At 47.4% G+C, this 17,834-nt stretch overlaps 1 protein-coding gene across 1 annotated transcript; it reads right to left on the bottom strand.

Annotated features, from left to right (window-relative positions):
• Positions 1-837: 837 nt before the first annotated feature.
• LOC135396806 (uncharacterized) lies at positions 838-4,743 on the bottom strand. Its single transcript, XM_064627998.1, has one exon. It carries the CDS (start codon positions 4,670-4,672, stop codon positions 2,192-2,194), a length of 2,481 nt encoding a protein of 826 aa, XP_064484068.1. The 5' UTR covers positions 4,673-4,743; the 3' UTR covers positions 838-2,191.
• Between the last annotated feature and the right edge of the window lie 13,091 nt (positions 4,744-17,834).

Genomic DNA, 17,834 nt, shown 5'->3' with positions numbered 1-17,834 from the left:
CTAAAGACCATGACATACAAAGCAGGAGATAAGGGACAACCCTCTCGCACCCCCGATTTGATGGAAAAGGTACCAGACATTCCCCGATTGACTCCAATGGAGGCAAAGGCCTCAGCATAGAGAGCTCTTATCCAAGACACCACCGCACGATCAAAACCGACAGCTCCCAACACCCGGTACATGTACTCGTGGTTCACTCTGTCAAAAGCTTTGTTCTGGTCAAAAGAAACCAGCGTTGCCGACTGGTGGCGACTATGAGCCCAACAAATGGCGTCTCGCAAAGCCTGAGTGTGAAGCACAAGGGACCGCCCAGGGACGGCGCAGGCCTGTGAAGCAGGGATGACAGAACCCAGGACTGGGAGAAACTCGATTTAGAATTGTGGTAGAAATAGTAGATAGATCTGTAGTAGTAAATGTAGTAGATATACCGGTCGGTATAGGCATTAGGGTCGCGACTACGTGTGGGGATCTTTGCAAAGCAAGGGCTTGTATCCGCTCTGATAGACTTTAGAAATCGACCTTGGATGAGGAGTGTTGCCAGACGGGTGGAAGATCTACACACTATGACGTCATACTTGTCAAGACTAGAAATTAATTTTGTGATACTCCCCATAGAGGAACCCGTCCCATAGAGGAACAATGTTTTGGAAGAATACAATGTGAGACTCGGGGATTTCAATGGCATAAGTTAGGAATGGGATTGAAAATCTTTGGTCTCTCGTGCGAGGCAGCAACGTGCTCAGGTTCTTCGAGAAGGTTTCTTCACCGTGCCTCGAGAAGCGTTCGCTTCTAAGCACTTGTAAGCTTGCGTCTCGAACAAGAGCCAGCAGACCCCGGAACAATGTACAAAACGCCATACGGCTACCTTTATTACAAATATGTACACGCAGACGGCTCTCCGCACACCCACGACAGTAATATACAAAGATCAATATCCCATCACCACAGTCCTGCATTCCTGCAGTGCACGGCGAGCGGGTTCACCATTTCTAAAAAAAAAAAATGTCCATGACAGGGGCTCCCTCTGAAAAGTGGCAAATATTTCCCTCGTAGAAATGCCACAACCCGTATACAGCGCTCCGAAGCAGCACCCAACCAGATACCCTGCTACAAAGAGGCGTTGAACACCACCATGAGGAATGACCAGCAACCGTAGTGTTAGCGTAATACGTACAAAATGCAAGTTCAGCAGTCTGTTTCACCAGCTCAGGCACATCGTCACCTCGACGAATATGAGGAGATCCTCGTAAGCAAAAATACTTGAAATACTCATGTTCGATGTTGGCGGGGTATATATTGTCTCGTGAGAAACAGGCACATTTTTGCTGTGGGTCGTTAAGGAGCACGGAAGCCACTTCAATCATGTCTTTCTTCCTGTTCTTTTTTTCTTCTTTTTTCATCCTTTTTTTCAGGCTGATATGGACATACTACCTTGAGGAGCCGTCACGCAAACTGTTTCCTTTGGGAAGTGCGAAAATCCCGAGAAAATTCGTTTACATGAACGCGCGCGGCGGTCTCGCAAAGTCTACTCCTGGCACGTCAGGGAAGCGGAGCACCTTTTTGTTGGCTGTCGAGAATCGTCTGCTAGAGCGAACGTCTAGTCATGACGTGGGACGGGCAGCGCAAAATCCAATTATAAAATGCAATTACGAAAAAAGAAGGCGCGGGCGCCTGACTTATTGGGTAGCAGACATGCTTGCTTGCTATATGGGGTGGGGAAGGTCAGCCTTCCTCGCGGAGGCTGACGGTTGAGGTCCTCGGTTTTCGAGTCCTTCCGTGCTCCTTTAACTCGTCGGGGCAGAGCGATATGCAAAGGTTGTGTTCGTCTATTGGACTCGAGCAAGTGGCAGTGACTCTCGTTCTAAAATTCGAAAAAATTCAACACCAGAGATGCGCGAGAGTCGTCGACTCCCAACGACTCCCTTCTCGATGCGGGCACTCCGAGTCGCGAGTTGAATAAAGAAAACACAACCTAATCCCTTCTGTGTATTGGGGATACTGATTCACTTCCCGTGGAAGGGTATGGCCATAATGAAAATGTTCTACAAAGTATTTCTTTGCATGTCGCCCTGCTCCATGTCTCACAGCTTCATCAGTAATAGTTTCTAATGTGGTTGGCTGCTCGTGCTACAGAGCCGAGCGCCCTATTCCAGTGGCCTATTTCTCCATCCCCCACCAACATCGACACTAGTCATGCGTTCACCGCCATCGTTGATATTTCTTCGGGGCTGGTCACGTCAGCGACCAGTTCCTCGAACTTGGCAGGCTTCGCCAGTTTTGGCTCTGAATTTGGCTTGTTCTCGGGAACTTCATTGTTCAGCTCGAGCTCCGTTGACGAGTGCGCAGTTGGAATTGAAGTCGTCGTGGTCCTTTTTTCTTCCCGTTCTAGTCCCTGGCTAGTTGTTTCTGCCATAGCTGTTGTAGGAACAGCCGTGATGTCTGATGTTGTCTCCGTTGGCACCATTGTGGAAGTTTGAGAAGTTTCTGTTGCACTTGTCGTGTCGACTGACGACATTGGTGTAGTGGGTATAGTCACGTAATCCATCGTGATCACTGTGGCAGTACCAGCGGACACTGTCGTAGGCAGCGTTGTGGTAGGTTCTGTGTAGACTGTCATCGGTGTTGTGGTGACTGCTTCGTAGTCCGTGGAAGTAGCACTGGGTGGTGTACGAGGCGTTGTGGTTGGTTCTGTGTAGGCTCTCGTCGATGTTGTGGTGACTGCTTCGTAATCTGTGCTAGTACCATGGGATGTGGTGACAGGTACAGTGACTTCACGCTTTTCGGGTGGTGGCAGAGACTGTCTTTCAGGTCGTGCCGATTCTGGAAGACTTTCTCGCGTAGACACCGCCACAGGAGCTTCGGTGCGAGGAGACTCTCGTTCAAGACCTCTAACGGGGTCCTCGATCTCAGGGCTCGCGGTAGTAGTAGTAGTAGTAGTAGTAGTAGTAGTAGTAGTAGCAGCAGCTGCAGTAGTGGTAGTGGGAGTAGTAGTAGGTGTTGTTATTGCCGTTGTCGTCGTGGTAGTTGGAGTAGTAGTAGGTGTTGTTATTGCCGTTGTCGTCGTGGCAGTTGGAGTAGTGACTTCTTCGGTCGAGGTAGTTGTGGTTGCTTCGGTAGTTGTCGTCGTGGTGGTTGCTTCTGTAGTTGTCGTCGTGGTGGTGGCCTCTGTAGTCGTAGTTGTGGTCTCGGCCGGGTCAGAGCGTTCTTCGACCTTTTCTTCGGAGCGAACGTTAGCAGGAGTCGGGGCCTCTGTAGTCGTCGTTGTCGTCGTCGGCGGGGGATCGGTCACGATGTGGGAATGGACTTTGACGCGAAACTGCGGGTCATAGCGCGGGTAGTCCGGTGGGTAATAACGATGGTGTGGCTTGTAGTGCTGATGATCTGGCCAAGGGCCGTTGGCCTTATGCCACGGGTCCTTCTCCCAACCACTGGCGTGCTTCTCCCAGCCACTGGGGGGACTTTCCCATGGGCTACTCGGAGGCGGTTTCTCCCATCCGCTGTGGTGATGGTGATGTTTCTCCCACCCACTCGGATGGTCCTTCCATCCGCTGCCACTGGCATGTCTGTCCCAACCGCTATGGCTTTCCCATCCACTCGGCCGTCCACTCGGTCGCTTCCGCCATGCAGAACCGTGTTTTTCCCAACCGTGCTTCTCCCATCCCGGTGGAGGAACCCATCCGGGTCCATGTTTCTCCCATCCCGGTGGAGGTGCCCATCCTGATCCGTGCTTCTCCGGTGGAGGGGTCCATCTTGACCCGTGCTTCTCCGGTGGCGGGGCCCATCTTGACCCATGCTTCTCCCATCCCGGTGGAGGAGTCCAACCGGATCCATGTTTCTCCCATCCTGGTGGTGGAGCCCACCCAGATCCATGCTTTTCCCATCCCGGTGGAGGAGCCCAACCCGATCCATGCTTTTCCCATCCTGGTGGTGGCACCCAGCCTGAGTGGTGCTTCTCCCATCCTGGTGGTGGCACCCAACCTGAGTGGTGCTTCTCCCATCCCGGAGGTGGCCACGTGTGCTTGCTCTCGTGCTTCGGCTTCTCCCACGGGAAGTGCTCTTCAGGCTCAGGCGGAGGCGGGCGCTCCAGTGGATCCTTCGTGCCACTTACGATCCGAATCTTCGGACTAACGTGAAGTCTAAACTTGACGGGCGGCAGTCGTATCTTCGCATCCACGGTCTTGTAGTGAGGCTTCTTCTGGATTTTGTGATGGCCGTCGTCATAATGGTGATGGTGGTGGTGATCGTCCTCCGGTGGCGCAGCAGGTCGGATCTTTATGCTGAAGGCTCCGTGTTTTGGTTTGGGGGCTGGAGCCGGCGGAGGTTCCCAGTGCGTCGGTGGGGGCTCCCAGTGTTTTGGGGGTGGTACCCAATGTTCTTCGGCAGCCCATGGACCGGATCGAGATTTACTGGCAGGGGGCCGGTATGGGGACTCTGGGGGTCGAAATGGAGATTCCGGTCGGTAACGCTCTGATCCGTACGACGACTCTGACCGATAGTAGGGTTCGTGTCGGTGGTTGGACTCTGACCGGTACGGAGATGAGGAGGCCCTGTACGGGGAAGGTGGTGGAATCCATCTTGTAGGAGTCTCTCCGGTGTCTGGAGGTGCCTTCTTAGGAGCCTTGAAGGCAGTGGCCGAACCGCTGGACTGAGAGCCAAATGGTGCAAAGAGCATTCCAAGGAAACCTTGAGTTGCTTGTTCGGTAAAGTCGGACGGAGTCGCAACTCCAGCCGTCGACACGACGATTAGCAGGACCACCTGTGAAGATACGAAAAGTTGGGAAAGAGGGTTAGCTTGATATTCTTTTTTTTTTCTTTTCTGCGAACACATGCACGTTCTCCCGCGTGGCACAGGGGATAGGATGACCGCTTTCAACGCCGAGACTAAGAGGTTACGCGGGTTCGAATCCCCGCGTCGACTGTGCTGTCTGGGGTTTTCCAGCAGACTTTCCAGACGAGTATCGGCACAGTTCCCCATGAAGTCGGTCAAGGACGCATACTAACCACCCTCGTCCCCGACTCTTTCCTGCTGTCCTCTCTGCATGTGTACATGTCTGTACGGCGCTCTTAGCCACAGTTGCTTCGAGGCGCTGACACGGACTCGGTAGCTGAGTGATGAATAGGTCCAGGGATCGCGATCCAAGAATTGAACACAACTCACACTCTTAAAACAGAACTTCACCACATAGCACGCTCCTATCCAACTATCATCCCGAATGACAACGTTCTCGCCCTACACTCTTAAAAATGAACTTCACCGCATAGCACGCTCGTAGCCAACCATAATCTCGAATGATATCGTTATCTGCCCTGATTTGTTGAAAACGGGAGGCGTACGCCTTTTCTGTGACACTTATGCTGTTCATATTTGTCACAGAAAAGGCGTACGCCTCCCGTTTTCAACAAATCCGGGCAGATAACGATATCATTCGAGATTATGGTTGGCTAGGAGCGTGCTATGCGGTGAAGTTCATTTTTAAGAGTGTAGGTTTGTTGAAAACGGGAGGCGGAGTTCATTTTGTGCCTATTATGCACGGCACAGAATAGGCTCCGCCTCTCGTTTTCAACAAATCAGGGGCGGGAACATTGTCATTCGAGATGATGGTTGGCTAGGAGCGTGCTATGTGGTGAAGTTCATTTCTTGGCACGGCAAAGGCTGCTTAAAGGGACGGTCACATCCGGAAACCACCTATGGAACGATACTACTATGCTCCGCATCGGCCGAAACATGCTCTGGTTTCCCTTCAGACCCGCGTATACGCGGTGGAGGTAGCCAAAGGGGAGTCGGTCTTTCATATGCAGTGAACCCTCGTTAATATGACCCCCGATAATCTGACATACGCCCGTTACGACCATACTCCTGGGCATAGATTGAGAAGTTACGCGTCAAAAAGAAGTCGTTACGAGTTAAGTTACCGTGTGAAAAATGTAACTAAGTTAATAACGAAGTTCTTCAGCCTGAAATGTAACTCGCAGTTACTGAGTTACTTAAAAAAAGAACGAGTTACTTCCAAGTTACTTCGGACACAAAATAGCATTACGCAGGTGCAGCGCGCGTGAGCAGTTGGGTTAGACCTTGAGTTGCTTGCGGAAGCGTGCAACATGCTTTGATCGTTTTCGTTTATGTCCAACAATAGACCTGTCCCTGTTTGTAAACGAATAACGTCATAGTGTTCGACAGCGCCACAAATTTGGTAGGATTGATCTACGCTCGGAGCTAGAGGTGAACAAGGGCGCGCCCGAAAGCCACGGTCTTGAGGAGATTACGATATGGACCCTTAAAGGGACGCGACCCTCGGTCCTACTTTTCTTTCAATGGAAGGCAGCGAACAAGAGCCCATTCGTGGAACCCAGCCCTTTCCTTCCGATTTGTTTCAGTCTGTCTACCGATGTCATGATGACGTTTCCCTGGTAGAGGTCTATTCGAACGCTTTGCATCTTACTCCCTGTGGGCGCACAATGGTTCAGCTTGATTTCAATGGCAGCGGTTTTTACTTCCCGAATAAAATACTGTCATTGATTGAATATCACGTTTTATGAAAAAATGCCACGAAGGAACCGGTAAAAGTAAGAAAATATGTGGACGTGAGTGAAAAGCGAGTTAAAAGTAACTTGGAACTTAAGTTACTTTGGCAAAGTTACCTGAAAAAGGAACTTAGTTGCAGTAACGAGTTACCTCGAACTCTGCTCCTGGGGAAGAATGCAGTGAAACCTCTGCAAATCCCCCCGTTAATATGACAGTTCCGCATTATGACCAAAATTTTCGGGAACGACCATGGTCATAATAACGAGGGTTCACTGGACCGGAGAAGGGCCCCTGGATAACGCGGTCCGCCCGCGGGTGGGCCGTGTCTTTGAATGCGCGGCCTATGAAATGGTCGTGTTCCCGGGAAGATTATTTTTTCCTTCTAAAATCTACTTGCCAAACGGTCACGGTACAGTATTTCTTGCAGTACTGCCCCTGGACAGATGTTTCCTAAATCTACTTGCAATATGTAGCGTCGCCGATGAGTCCCAACTAGGACGAAACGCCCATATTTCTTGAAATCGGCGTTCTAGTGTCCGCTTGGGACGGAGACAAAGCTGCGGTAACCTGCTCTATAGGGTTTATTCACATGACGTCATCCGCAGGAGACCGCCACTGTCGCTTGCAGGCAGATGTGCTGCATCGACCGCCATATTGTAGGTCCCATCCAAGCCGCTACCCATATAGCACCCACCGTATATTTGGTGTTTCAAAGTTATTGTGCTGTGTGATTTGTAGCATATATCCAAGCAATTTCTATGTTTTCGAAGTTAATAGTCACTCAAAAAGCATATAGCAGCGAACTAATGCGGGAACATAACTTCGAGGGACCTACAGTGTGGCGGCGAGATGACGTCAGGGGCGAGGGGAGTACTGTTTTTGAGATGTGATATGGGCAATCATTGCGCTTGTCCCATCCTATACAGTTGACAATACAGATCTGTTTCGCTAATTTTTTTCGTCCGAAGAAGTGCTCAGAAGTTTAATTATCATTGTGCTTCCGCAGCTGCAGAGGCGTGACGTCGGCGTGACGTCACTCCCTAAGCGGAGGAGTGAGAGGGTGGCGCTCGGAGGAGAAAGGCGCGCCGTCCTGGCGCCCTGTAACTCTGTGAGACGTCCGGGCGGCCGCGGCATTGCTTTTCTCAAGGTCGCGCCCTCATTGGTTCTTAGGGAGTGACGTTTTCTCGTTTTTTTCCAGAGAGGGAATTCCGGCATACTCTCAACATCCGTCGTCTGCCCTTGTCATGTATTCCATGGAATAACAGTCAAACTATGCCACTATTTCGCGCGGGATTTTCGATACTGGGGTCAGTGTTCTACGAGGAATAAAATGACACTATAGTTAGGGAGTGACTTGTTCGGGTTAAATGCCTTTCTCAGATTCGGGGGGTAAAAATCGGGCGCTATTTTTAAATCTGTAATTCAGGAAGAAATCGGGCGATAATTGTGCCTTCGGGCGTTATCGAGTGTTTTTGTTTCTCCTCTTGTCTAGTCCTTTCCTAATCTCTCCCTCTTTTTTTTTTTTTCGGCATCGTGATCTTTCAGCGGTAATCCCCGAAGGCATAGACAGTGTTGACACACGTGGGTGTATTGCTGGGAACTTAAGTGACCCATTCTTACATGTGTTACACGTGGCGACCTTTGTTCGTCTTCAGTGGAAACGTCACTTGAGGATTTCATAGTGACTGGAATTCGTGGAGAAATCGGGTTGAACCCGAATTGGTCGGAGGTCAGTTCGGAGGGTAATAACCGGGCGGAATCGGGTTTAACCCGAAAAAGTCACTCCCTAACTTTAGTTTCGAAATCGACTGGAACGGACGCGACCGTCCCCTTGAATACACTATTTTTCGTGAGGGTCATTAATCAGTCTGCTGATGTTTCAACGCTTGTTATAGGGAGCCCTCGATCGTGTAAAATTATAGTCAATCTTGTCCCTCCAGTTTGGCACGGATCATGGCTGTAGTGGTCTCCCGACATAACTCTCCTCACGCACGATGAAGCTTGACACGTGACTTTTGCTCAGTCGTCCTTCAGTGGTAGTGACCCCTGGATATTGAGGCATAGAAACGTTTGTTGTCACTAGTCAGACGTAGCCGACGACATCGCGCGGGACACTAATTGAACAGTGGCCAAGTGAAACCTTCTATCTAGGAACCTGTAACGCCAAGCATGTCAACTGTGTCACGCGATTTTCACGCGCTACGTGCGCTTGCGTTGCGTAACCTTCGCTAAGCGTTCCTTCTGAAGTGAGGTTTAAAGCGACAACTAAAGGGGAAAAAAATCTGTGACAAGAGCAGGGTGTCGAATCGAAACGGTTTTCGTTCCGGTTACATCATAAACGATCCGGTACCGGTTCTGCTCCGGAGCAAAAAAATAACGGTTCATACCGGTTTTTGAACCGGTTCCGCTTCTGCTAGGAATATTCATCCCCACAAAAAAAAAATCAATGTTACAAAATGTAAACCCGTTTATTCCGCATACATGGTATTTAATATTAACAGACAGCTGTGAAATTGGTAGCTCCTGGTTCCTGTAGGTTACTGTCTGTTCAAATGGGCTTTCTCCTTTCTTGAAGTGCATGCTACAAACGGACTTGTTTGTCGTGATGTCTCACATAAAGTACTTTCTTGCTGGGTTGGAGCGATCGCGTCCCATCCGAATATCTGTTGCTACTGTCTAGCCAGCAAGCACCACCGCACGAGTACGACGCAAATCGAGGAACACCTTCACTCACAAAAGCGCTCGACGGCTCCGTTTTATTTTCTCCGTGTCCTGTCCACAAAAGAGTTGCCACTTCGCACGGGCTTGCCCTCGCGTATACGTAAATGTATTCAACTTAGCTGCTCTCACACAAGGGACGCGTTGCGCGACATTACCGATAAAGAAGCCGTTATGCAGCCCCCTTGGGTCGCTGTTTAGTTGAGGAGAGTTTGGGGGGATCAAATTCAAACTAGCACTACGGCACATTGCTAGAGAGTCACATGTACCTCTAAGTCTGTGTGCGTGCGCGAACGATAAACCATTACAAAAGGAGCCTAAGGGTCATACCGACATACATTCTACCGTAACCGTAACTTTCGTATAGTATCCATGACATGGCTTCAGAGAACACGACGTCTGTTTCATTCGCCTATCCGGAGTCCAAACCGGCGAAGTTTTTTCTTGGACTGAAAACCGTTAAATATATTTTTCGGTTTCCCTCCTGAGCGAAAAAAAACGTATACGGTTTCGATTCCGTTCCGGTTCGCACCAAAATAGCGGTTTTTTTCGGTTTTCGGTTCCGGTTTTCGGTTCGCTCCGACACCCTGGACAAGAGTGAGCGTTTCCTTCTTTCTTTCTTTTTTTTTTTTTTTGATTTGCGGAAATGGGATTTCAAGGAATTAGTTGCATGATTTTCGAACACTGCACACATCACTGTCGTACCAGAGGCATATCTCGTAGCGCTTTGTCTCTTGCGGGAAAACCCATTTCGAGAACTCAAGGAAGGTGACGCGAACCTCTCCTGACAGAAGATCACTGATCCGTTTAAAGCTCCGCATACCCGCCCACCATCGTTCATCGCATTTAAGCCACGCGTGCAGGCAAAAAAAGAGCAGCTGACATTGGGAAGCTAATGAGATACGCCGACGACGAATGCGGCAGGGGGCGCGGACATTGTTGGCGGTAGACAATGTCACGGTAAACCATTGTTCGCGCAGCACGGCCCACTGAATGGGTGGACACTCTGCAAGATAGTAGACGGCGTCTAAAAATGTCATCTGGCATCCTGGATCGTTTTTTTTTTTTTAAATTCCGCGTTAGCACCATCGAGGTAACTATGGCCATGTGCGGTGTACAAAGGTGGAATGGGTTGAAGACAGAGCGGGAAGAATCTACCAACTTGATACCGCACAGTCGACGGTAGGATTCGAAACTATACCACCTCTGAGCTTTTTTTTTTTTTTTTTTTCAAGACCTGTCGCATACGAGCGGATGCCGATGATGATCTTATTGCGGGTGGATCTTCCGGAAGATCATATCTACCAGGATACGATTTGATCTAGTAATGACGCTAATTTATTTATTTCAGATACGAAGCGCAAAAAGACGCTCTTTCACTCCCTTATCTATCAATGAATTACGTCCTTACACCAATGAATTACGTCCTTTTGCGCTTCGCCGCGACCAGCCGCGACAAAAATACGTAAACCGAAACCAATTAATTACTGCAACAAATGACCCGCTTCGGTGGCAGATTTTTCTCTGAAAGGTGTCCACTGAAGGTCCCAAAAGGGGTAGTACCCATTTTAATACCGACAGCGCCCTGCTTTAGAAGTTACGCTTTTTTACGAAACTCATTTGCATTTTTATTTAAATAATGAGCGCCTCCCGCTCATTCACGCGGTGCGCATCTTGTAGGCGGTATTGGACAGATACTTGTAAAAAAGAAAGTTATTCGATTGGTGCACCGGTTCGCGAATTATTTAGCCCGGGGATTTAACTGAAACACCCTGTAGAAGGAGGGGGTAAACAATGTACATATCATCGGAAGATGAACATGGATACAGGAGCATGCAGTACAATACAGAACACACAATGCAAGAAGAAGAAAAAAAAGTGCATGGAACAATGACACTATAGTCTCGACACGAAAAAACACTAAAGATAGAGGTAACAAAGGTTGATAACGTGTCGCACCCAACTGCACTCGAAGTTAACTGATTCCAGTCTCTCGTAACAAGGGGAAAGAAAGAATGTTTTCAGCAATTTGTCCGAAACGCGCGTACTGCTTGATGTGCCTCGAATGAGTAAGCCGTGAGTTACCTCGTTCAGAAAAGCTGTAGTAGTTGTCCCCACGAAGAGAAGTTAGATTATTCATAATTAAACCAAAGTACGTTCAGCCGCTGAATACTGTTCCTGGCGACGAGCGCAGGCAGACCAGCTTGCAACGCAAGCTCAGTCGGAGAGTCGAAGCGAGTATACTACATATTTATTGTACACGAAACGAATAGCTCTTCTCTGAACTTTTTTAGTTTGTTGAATCCTGGTCGTGGCTTCAGAATGGGGACCTACACTCTTAAAAATGAACTTCACCTCATAGCACGCTCCTAGCCAACCATTATCTCGAATGATATCGTTATCTGCCCTGATTTGTTGAAAACGGGGGGCGTACGCCATTTCTGTGACATTTATGCTGTTCATAATTGTCACAGAAAAGGCGTACGCCCCGTGGTTTCAACAAATCGGGGCAGATAACGATATCATTCGAGATAATGGTTGGCTAGGAGCGTGCTATGCGGTGAAGTTCATTTTTAAGAGTGTAGACGTGGCTAGTGTCACTAGTAATGTATAAATGGACACTTCTAAGAGAGGCGTCAGGTATCAAAGCGCCTGAATTTCTTGTAGCACTCCCCCAATGAGTACACTCTTAAAAATAAACTTCACCGCATGGCACGCTCCTGGCCAACCATAATCTCGAATGATATCGTTATCTGCCCCGATTTGTTGGAAGCGGGACGCGTACGCCATTTTTGTGACAATCATGAACAGCATAATTGTCACAAAAAAGGCGTACGCCTCCCGTTTTCAACAAATCAGGGCAGATAACGATATCATTCGAGATTATGGTTGCCTAGGAGCGCGCTATGCGGTGAAGTTCATTTTTAAGGGTGCACAATAGACCGTCGGACAGACACATAACACAGGCACTGTCACCGGGGATTTAATTTCTAATATGACTAACCGATTGTTTAATTTTATTTGTTTATTTAAATAATAATTTTAAATAACTTGTAATATTACTTCCTAAGTTCTGACAAAAAGAAAACTTGTAGTCTTTTCCCCGCCTTGTCCATCTTTAGAATTATCATGATGACATTCGGTGGCTGTACGTCACGTGACGACTATCATCATGATTAATTTTGCCCCCTTGAGGGTTCGCCGAAATCTCAGAACATCACTCTTAAAAATGAACTTCACCGCATAGCACGCTCTTAGCCAACCATCATCTCAAATGATATCGTTATCTGCCCTGATTTGATGGAAACGGGAGGCGTACGCCTTTTTTGTGACACTAATGCTGTTCATAATTGTCACAGAAAAGGCGTACGCCTACCGTTTTCAACAAATCATGTCAGATAACGATATCATTCGAGATGATGGTTGGCTAGGAGCGTGCTATGCGGTGAGGTTCATTTTTAAGAGTGCACAATAGACCGTCGGACAGACACATAACACAGGCACTGTCACCGGGGATTTAATTTCTAATATGACTAGCCAATTAATTAATTTTATTTGTTTATTTAAATAATAATTTTAAATAACTTGTAATATTACTTTCTAAATTCTGACAAACAAAAAAAAACTTGGTCTTTTCTCCGCCTTGTCCATCTTTAGAATTATCATGATGACATTCGGTGGCTGTACGTCACGTGGCGACTATGATCATGATTAATTTTGCCCCCCCCTGAGGGTTCGCCGAAATCTCAGCACACGGCAGACCGCGACACGCAGAGGGCGACGTTTCTACCCTGCCAACAAGTTCCCGGCGTCTTCAGCCGGGATCGAACCCGAAACCTTGGGATCAAGACTGATCCTCCGAGGTCAGTGCTCAAGAGGCGGTTATAAGACCAAGAATCGAATGTACTTATGACAGGAGAGCATTGTGACGCTGCTGCTCCTAGGGTCTTTTTTTTTTCAAGTCGAGCAAGGGGCGACCCCGTTGTTTTTGGAGTCCTGGACCGACAGCGCAAGCAGCGCGCAGGAGTTTGCCGCTCGCAGCAATGCCACTGTCATCCGCTTCCGTGATCAATATCATTTTTTCTTTCCCGTTTCTAACTTGTAATGGGGCCGGCGAGCCGGAAGCCTGTTACAGGAAGTTCCTATACTGCGTGAAGCTCAACATCTTCGTCGACAGCGACTATATACCATGCGACGTCCGCCATTTTTTTCTCTAAAAAAGTGCTCGATATAACAAAATTCACACGAAACACGATTTATTTCGTTGTATCGGGCATGACGAAACATGGCAGCCAATTGTGGCACAGGGAATAAAAATTATTTCGTTGTATAGCGCGTTTCGTTATATCGAGGTTTAACTGTATTTCGTTTCGTTTGAACTCCAGCTATATCAGGGTGTGTGGGGGGTGGACACACTTAGTAGGGTATCCTTAGTGGCCACGGGGTTTGAGGATGAGATGCCCCAGGTGAATCGCCCAGAATCGGTGCCTGTTCACGCCCGTTTGCGCAAAACGTATGCTATTAACCTAATATATAAGGAAAACCCTTAGCCTTAAAGGAAAACCCTTAGCCATAGCTTTAGCAGTGTGTTTGGCACGAACTGGAAGGTACCAAGTTGAGGGATATGCAGCATGTGCTTAAGGTAGTCCCTTACGGTTAGGTACCTCGCACATTTTTTATGCAAACGGGCCAGTAACGGCCTCGCAAGCAAAACGCTCATAACATTTACAGAGTTGGGTTGAATCGCGAAAATTCGTAGCTGTATAAACATGTCTAGCACTTCTGGCAGCGTGCCGCCTGTTCTGTTCGTAGCAGAAATACGGTTTTCTCGCGGTACAGGATAGAACGGTTATCTGGTTCGGTACATGGGACATCAATTTGTGACAGAGGACACCCTCAGTGAAAGTTCAGTGCTGTATATAGTTACTTGACGATACGACCCATACCCGTGCGAATTCAAAAAAAAGAGAGGAAGAAAGAAACGTGGTATTCCTAGCATCACCAACAAATATTTTTTAGGGCTTCCAGGACACATTACCCGAGGGCATGCTGGAAGTAAAACAATCTAGAGAGACAATGCCCTAAGCACCATTGACCAGACTTGCATGACAGAACGCGTGACACCAGCTCACGCCGAGACGCCGAACTCAGCGTCCTTCTTGTACCTCTGTCCCTTATATATATATATACATATTCACAACCTTATAGTTACAGCCATAGTCACGCTTACATTGTACACACCATGACGCATGATGACTATAACCGTGACTATCACGACTCTGTAGCGGAACTACTTTTTCCGCTGCCAACGGAAAAAGTACCACAACCACTACTATAGTATAAGCTCAAACGAAAGTACATCGAACAGAGAAGCACGATATACGCCGTGAAAAGTTACTCCCTTACCTGAATCTTGGACAACATGGCGATCCCGTCGGTACGGTGGCGGGGAAACTGAAACCGATGTCGCTTTTCTCCACTTTCCCTGGCCCAAAATGAGGCCAGTCGGTGAGAGGCGCCCTCTGGCCCACTTGGCCCGGCTAGCAAGAAGCTGCCGTCGTCGCATCCCGGAAATGCGACCATTTGGGGGGCCCCCAGTGAGTGGATTCCCGCCGGACGGCCCCCCCAGGCGGGAGCCCCCCATCCACGTATACCTGTGAAAGCGAGGCCTCTGACAGCCGAACAGGTGACGTTCTTTTTTTTTTTTTAATCGTGATTTCGGGCTATCTTTGACAGACACGTTCACTCGTGAGACGTCAGGTGCATCGGTTCGTTCGAAGCGGAGTCGATACGACAACCGCGTCGCCCTCACGACGGTATATAGCTGACAGTGACACTCTTAGAAATGAACTTCACCGCATAGCACGCTCCTAGCCAACCATCATCTCGAATGATATCGTTATCTGTCCTGATTTGCTGAAAACGGGAGGCGTACGCCATTTTTGTGACAATTATGAACAGCATAAGTGTCACAAAAAGGCGTACGCCTACCGTTTTGAACAAATCAGGGCACATAGCGATATCATTCGAGTTTATTGTTGGCTAAGAGCGTGCTATGCGGTGAAGTTCATTTTTAAGAGTGATGGTGCCATTGATGAGCGCTTCAGCAGCGCACGTCAGGTGCATGTCGGCAGTAATGTTAAGCCATATACTATACACCACTTTCTGTTTCCGTCCGTTTCGCATAGTCATCCTTCATGTGCCTTCTACCGAAACAATTAGACATAGGATACTCCAATATTAAGTACTGGAATTTGTGTGAGGCACCCCGATGAGCGAGGCTCTCTCGAAGGCTCAAAGTATACCTATAAAAGTACCACCGTATATGCTGTCGTCCGTCGTTGGCCTCTTAACCTTAACTCTCACACCTTAGAGGCCTTGTCTGATCTGGCGGATAAGGGCAGCGCTGCGATTCTAATCTGCAAGATGATACGTGATGTGCCTTTTGTGAAGGCTTCTCACGCGCGCGCGCAATTCGTATCGGCCTCAATGGATCAGCGGCCACCGTGTACCGCGCACTGATCCCAAGGTTGCGGGTTCGAACCCTGCGGAGGGTGTCAATGTACAAGTTTCATTGACAGTCGTCTTTCACAATGGACGATGTATAGAGCCGCGAATAAAGGAAATCCGATGATTCGCTTGACATACCGAGCCAAGACGTGGCTTTTTGTAAGAGGCAGCTCATCTTTTTGAAAAAGCTGACCTACTCCAGTCCAGTTTCACAAGAGAGTTTTGTTACAGAAGTTTAAAATTTTCTGGTTAATAATCAACGGTCACTTAGTCACTGATCCAAGTGAATATGTTACTTTCTCTGCATGGTCTAACAGAATCACGTATTAGACATTCTGAAACCATTAAACTTGAGAAATGTCGAACTGATAAGTATATGCATTCATTTTTCCCATATATGTCACGTCAATGGAATTCTCTTCCTAACAGTGTTGTATGTTCAACTAATTCAGATGCATTTCTTGACCATATTCTCCTCCTTGTTAAAATATTGCTCGAATTCATTCATTCATCTGCACTCTTAGAAATGAACTTCACCGTATAGCACGCTCCTAGCCAACCATCATCTCGAATGATATCGTTATCTGTCCTGATTTGCTGAAAACGGGAGGCGTACGCTATTTTTGTGACAATTATGAACAGCATAAGTGTCACAAAAAAGGCGTACGCCTACCGTTTTGAACAAATCAGGGCACATAGCGATATCATTCGAGTTTATGGTTGGCTAGGAGCGTGCTATGCGGTGAAGTTCATTTTTAAGAGTGTGGGTATTGTACACTTTTTTCCCCTCTGTATATTTTAGCACATGCTGAGTATTGTTTGTTTTGTCTTCACTCCTGTAACGGCCTCTTAGGCCAACAGTATTCTAAATTAATTAATTAATTAATTTTGAAGAACAGGGGACGAAAGCTTGCTGACGGTGTAACTTAACCCTCCACGCAAACATTTCCTTCAGATAAAGGCCTCATTGGAACTGGACGAACGCATGCACGGAACAATTGGCCTTTCTCGAGCGCGGGGACGTGCGAGAAATTAATTAGCTGTTTCTGGAACGAAAATAATAACCGCGCGTGGAGGAAACACACTTTGTTTGAGCGTGCCACTGCGTGACAAGCATGGACCATCGCTGTTTAATCCTAAACAATATTGGTCTACTGTACGCGCTGCACTACGTATACTGCACCGTTAAATTTTAAGCCCCTTTTGAGGCTCAATTATGGAATAACTATATGTATTCCATTCTATACCCCTCTATTACACCCTCCGTAAAATATATATATATCTGCATATGTGGTGTTAAATGGGCATATAAGAGTAACACAAGTCCTTCCACACAGAGGTCTGTGCATAAATGGTGTAAGAAAGATGGTGTGAAAGATATGCGTTCACCCGTTTAGAGCACACACTGCTCTAGCAGACGTCTAATATGGTATAACCTGATATTTCAGGTGTGTACAGTATTTAGACGTTTATTACAAATTATCTACAAGATGGCTCATAAACATATTTATGTTGATATCTGTCGCGAAGTTCAATAGTGATCTAAAGTGTCTCAAAATCACACGTCGGATATGGTGGCGCGTGTTTATTGTAGGAGAAGTGCATTTTTAGGTGCGCCGAGTACAATGCCTGTCCAATGTGTCTATTCCGTCGAAGCATGGCTGGCTACATTGCAAAGGTAATGAAGCTAAAGGTACAATTACATAATATCGAAAATGATCCTGGACGTAATTAATGACCGAGAACGTAATTACAGTACTTGTGTTACTCGTAATTAGTTACTTTACAGGTCACAAAAGATCTCATCAATCGGCTATACATATTAGGATCCTAGCATTGCAGAACAGCCTATTGGAAGGGCGCACTCTTGCCTGGGACTGTTGATATAAGCCTAAATAGGAGTCAGAATTAATTAATTAATTCTGACTCCTATTTAGGCTCCTATTATATTAAGGTTAATGTATTATTAATTAATTGATTAATTACACCTTAATTACACCCAGAAAGGTGTTTAACATTTAGCAGTGCGCTCTGTATATCGCACCTGAATATTTCATCTGCTAGTATACGTCTACTGTAGTTG

This window comes from Ornithodoros turicata, chromosome 1, assembly GCF_037126465.1.
Source record: "Ornithodoros turicata isolate Travis chromosome 1, ASM3712646v1, whole genome shotgun sequence".
NCBI lineage: Eukaryota > Metazoa > Arthropoda > Arachnida > Ixodida > Argasidae > Ornithodoros > Ornithodoros turicata.
This window is presented reverse-complemented; position numbering and strand designations above follow the sequence as displayed.